Below are 2444 nucleotides of genomic sequence, written 5' to 3' on the forward strand. Positions count from 1 at the left end.
AAAAAAAAAAAAAAAAAAAAAAAAAAAAAAAAAAAAAAAAAGAAAGCGTTCAAAAGTGAGATTGGTAAGAAATAGCTATCAAAAAGCATTTGCTGGGCTGGAGATTTAGCTCAGTGGTACAGCGCTTACCTAGTGTACACAAGGCTCTAGGCTTGATTCTCAGTAACGCGAAACAAAGAAATAGCATTTGCTGTCTGCCACCCAGTCCAACACTTGGAGCCCATGGCTGCCACCACCCCAGGGAGGCCCAGCATCAGACACAGCCTGTGCCTGTCACTTGAGGAAGCTACGCTCTATGACGTCACCGCTGACCTTGAGCCACTACTCCTGGGGGACATACACTTAGGGACCCAAGAGCCCCATCATGCCTTTTGCCACCTGATCAATATACAACCTGGCTGTCCGTGTTTCAGAGAGCCCTGACTGCGTGGGAATCACGGAGTCATTCACACTGAACTCAGAGCCAAGCACAGCTCCTAACCCCGGCCCGAATGAAGCCTGGGGAACATGGCCTCTTCTCCGTTAAGACTCCAGACGGCGCCTCACAATGCTGAGTCACCAGCACTAAGTACAGAAGCATGAAACGTGGGGCTAAGCAGAGTGAGAAAGGGCTGCTTGTTTGCATTCAGGAGCTCAAACAAGGAGGCAGCGTGTCACCTTGCCGGCTGAACCCACAGCTGGGAATGTGCTCTAGGGTGACAAATTCCTCACCACTGCACCCATCCACAGACCACAGGGCGCTGACTCGGGTTACGCGGGCACAGGAGGGAGGAGGCTGCTTCTCACCCGGGCGCACTCCCCTTTCCCGAAGATCTGGGGGATTGTTCCATACAGAGCTTGCAGGGTCATCAGCCCCTTGGCCGCATGGTACAGGCTTGTCTGGTCGCCCTCCAGGTAGCACTCCTGCGGGGAGAAAGGCCAGTCACCTGCTGGGAGCTGCCCAGTGCCTGCCTCTGGTTATGGACAATAAAACTATTTCCTGCTCTGACAGGGACATGAGGACTCCAGTTCTCCAGAACCCACTCTCCCTAAACAGGTGCAGAGAAGTGTGAGCCTGGCCTGAGCTCTTCTTATTTCATCAACTCGCCTTGAAAGCGTGATGAATAAAGAGTGAAGCAGCGACAGGCTTTCTCATTCACTCAGGAGACAGAGGCAGGAGGATCACAAGTTCTAGCTAGCCTGGGGAAGTTAGCAAGACCTTGCTTCAAAATGAAAAATAAACAGGGCTGGGGATGCAGCTCAGTAGTGAAGCACCCTCCCTCAGTAGTGAAGTCCATCCCCAGCACTGCCAGAAAAAGAGAAGTAAGATGTAAAGTGAGAATCACTGGAACTTTTTTTTTTTGTAATCATCATTAAACGCTTCTAGGCCAAAATGGCACCTGGGGCTGGTACTCCAGTGTTGTTTAAGCGCTGCTACTGCCGAGGCCCCAGCACTTAGGGCCAGGGTCTGAGTAAGGTTAAGTGGAGCTCCCGGGCGCTTTGTGCAGGGAGGAGGAAGAAGATGTCTTGAAAAGGACGCCACGGTGAGTGTCACTAAAGCACTGTTGGTGGAACGTGCCCTGACCGTGGCATACCGTGACAGGGTGCCTGAGACATCTTTCTGGCAAAACTACTTAAAACTCCTGATCAAAACAGCTAAAATAAAAATTAAAGGAAGAAAAATATTGGCAAATACTTCTTGAAATAACATTCATGTTTTCTTTTCTACTCTTTTTTTGGTGGCACTGGGCATTGAACCAGCGCCTCTGCATTGAGCTACATCTCAGTCCTTACTTTTGAGACAGGGCTGCACTAATTTGGTTAGGCTGGACTCAAACTTGGATCCTCCTGCTTCAGCTTCCCAGAGTGCTGGGGTCACAGGGGTGTGCCACTAGACTCAGCTTGAAGAGAACATCTTGAACATCAATAAACATGAAATGAGCCTCAGCTTCACGGGATCATGGAATACAAATGAAAACAATATTGAGACACTTCCGAACTCATGCATTTGGCAAAAATTAAAGTCTGAGTCAGGGAAAGGCCAAACTTACTTTGAATGCACCCTCAGACTCCATGGACAGGAGATCCCCATCAAATGGGATGAGATCTAAACTGTACTCTTCCCTGTGGATGAAGGATCCCAAAACACCCAAGTCCTTCAGCCGTTGTTCACACAGCAAGCTACGGCGTGGCACAAACAGAATGTGGAAATCTCTTACTGGGCCACGTCTGTCTTCACTGCAAAGGAAGGAAGATGGATTAGCTTAACTGCTAATCCAGGGTCAGGGACTACTGGCTTATTTTATGCTCACTTCCTACTGCACATCAGATCCTGGACCCTGGTTAAGTAAACAAGAAACGGACTCTCAGTCCCATGTTCAATTTCTTCTACCCGGAAACAGGAAAGCAGCACTGAGTCACAGCCAGTACTCTGTGGCTTTTCTTTTTTTTTTTTTTTACCGGGG

At 49.0% G+C, this 2444-nt stretch overlaps 1 protein-coding gene across 1 annotated transcript in view; it reads right to left on the reverse strand.

Moving 5' to 3' along the window:
- Vps33a (VPS33A core subunit of CORVET and HOPS complexes) overlaps positions 1-2444 on the reverse strand; it is a 17329-nt gene that overhangs the window by 11644 nt on the left and 3241 nt on the right. Inside the window, exons 4-5 of the mRNA XM_010604374.2 lie at positions 2031-2217; positions 787-903 (exon numbers count right to left, since the gene is read on the reverse strand). Coding sequence (XP_010602676.1) covers positions 787-903; positions 2031-2217 — 304 coding nt within the window. The remainder of the gene's footprint in view (positions 1-786; positions 904-2030; positions 2218-2444) is intronic.

Source organism: Fukomys damarensis, unplaced genomic scaffold (assembly GCF_012274545.1).
Source record: "Fukomys damarensis isolate Sample0158 unplaced genomic scaffold, DMR_v1.0_HiC HiC_scaffold_12, whole genome shotgun sequence".
In the NCBI taxonomy this organism is placed as follows: domain Eukaryota; kingdom Metazoa; phylum Chordata; class Mammalia; order Rodentia; family Bathyergidae; genus Fukomys; species Fukomys damarensis.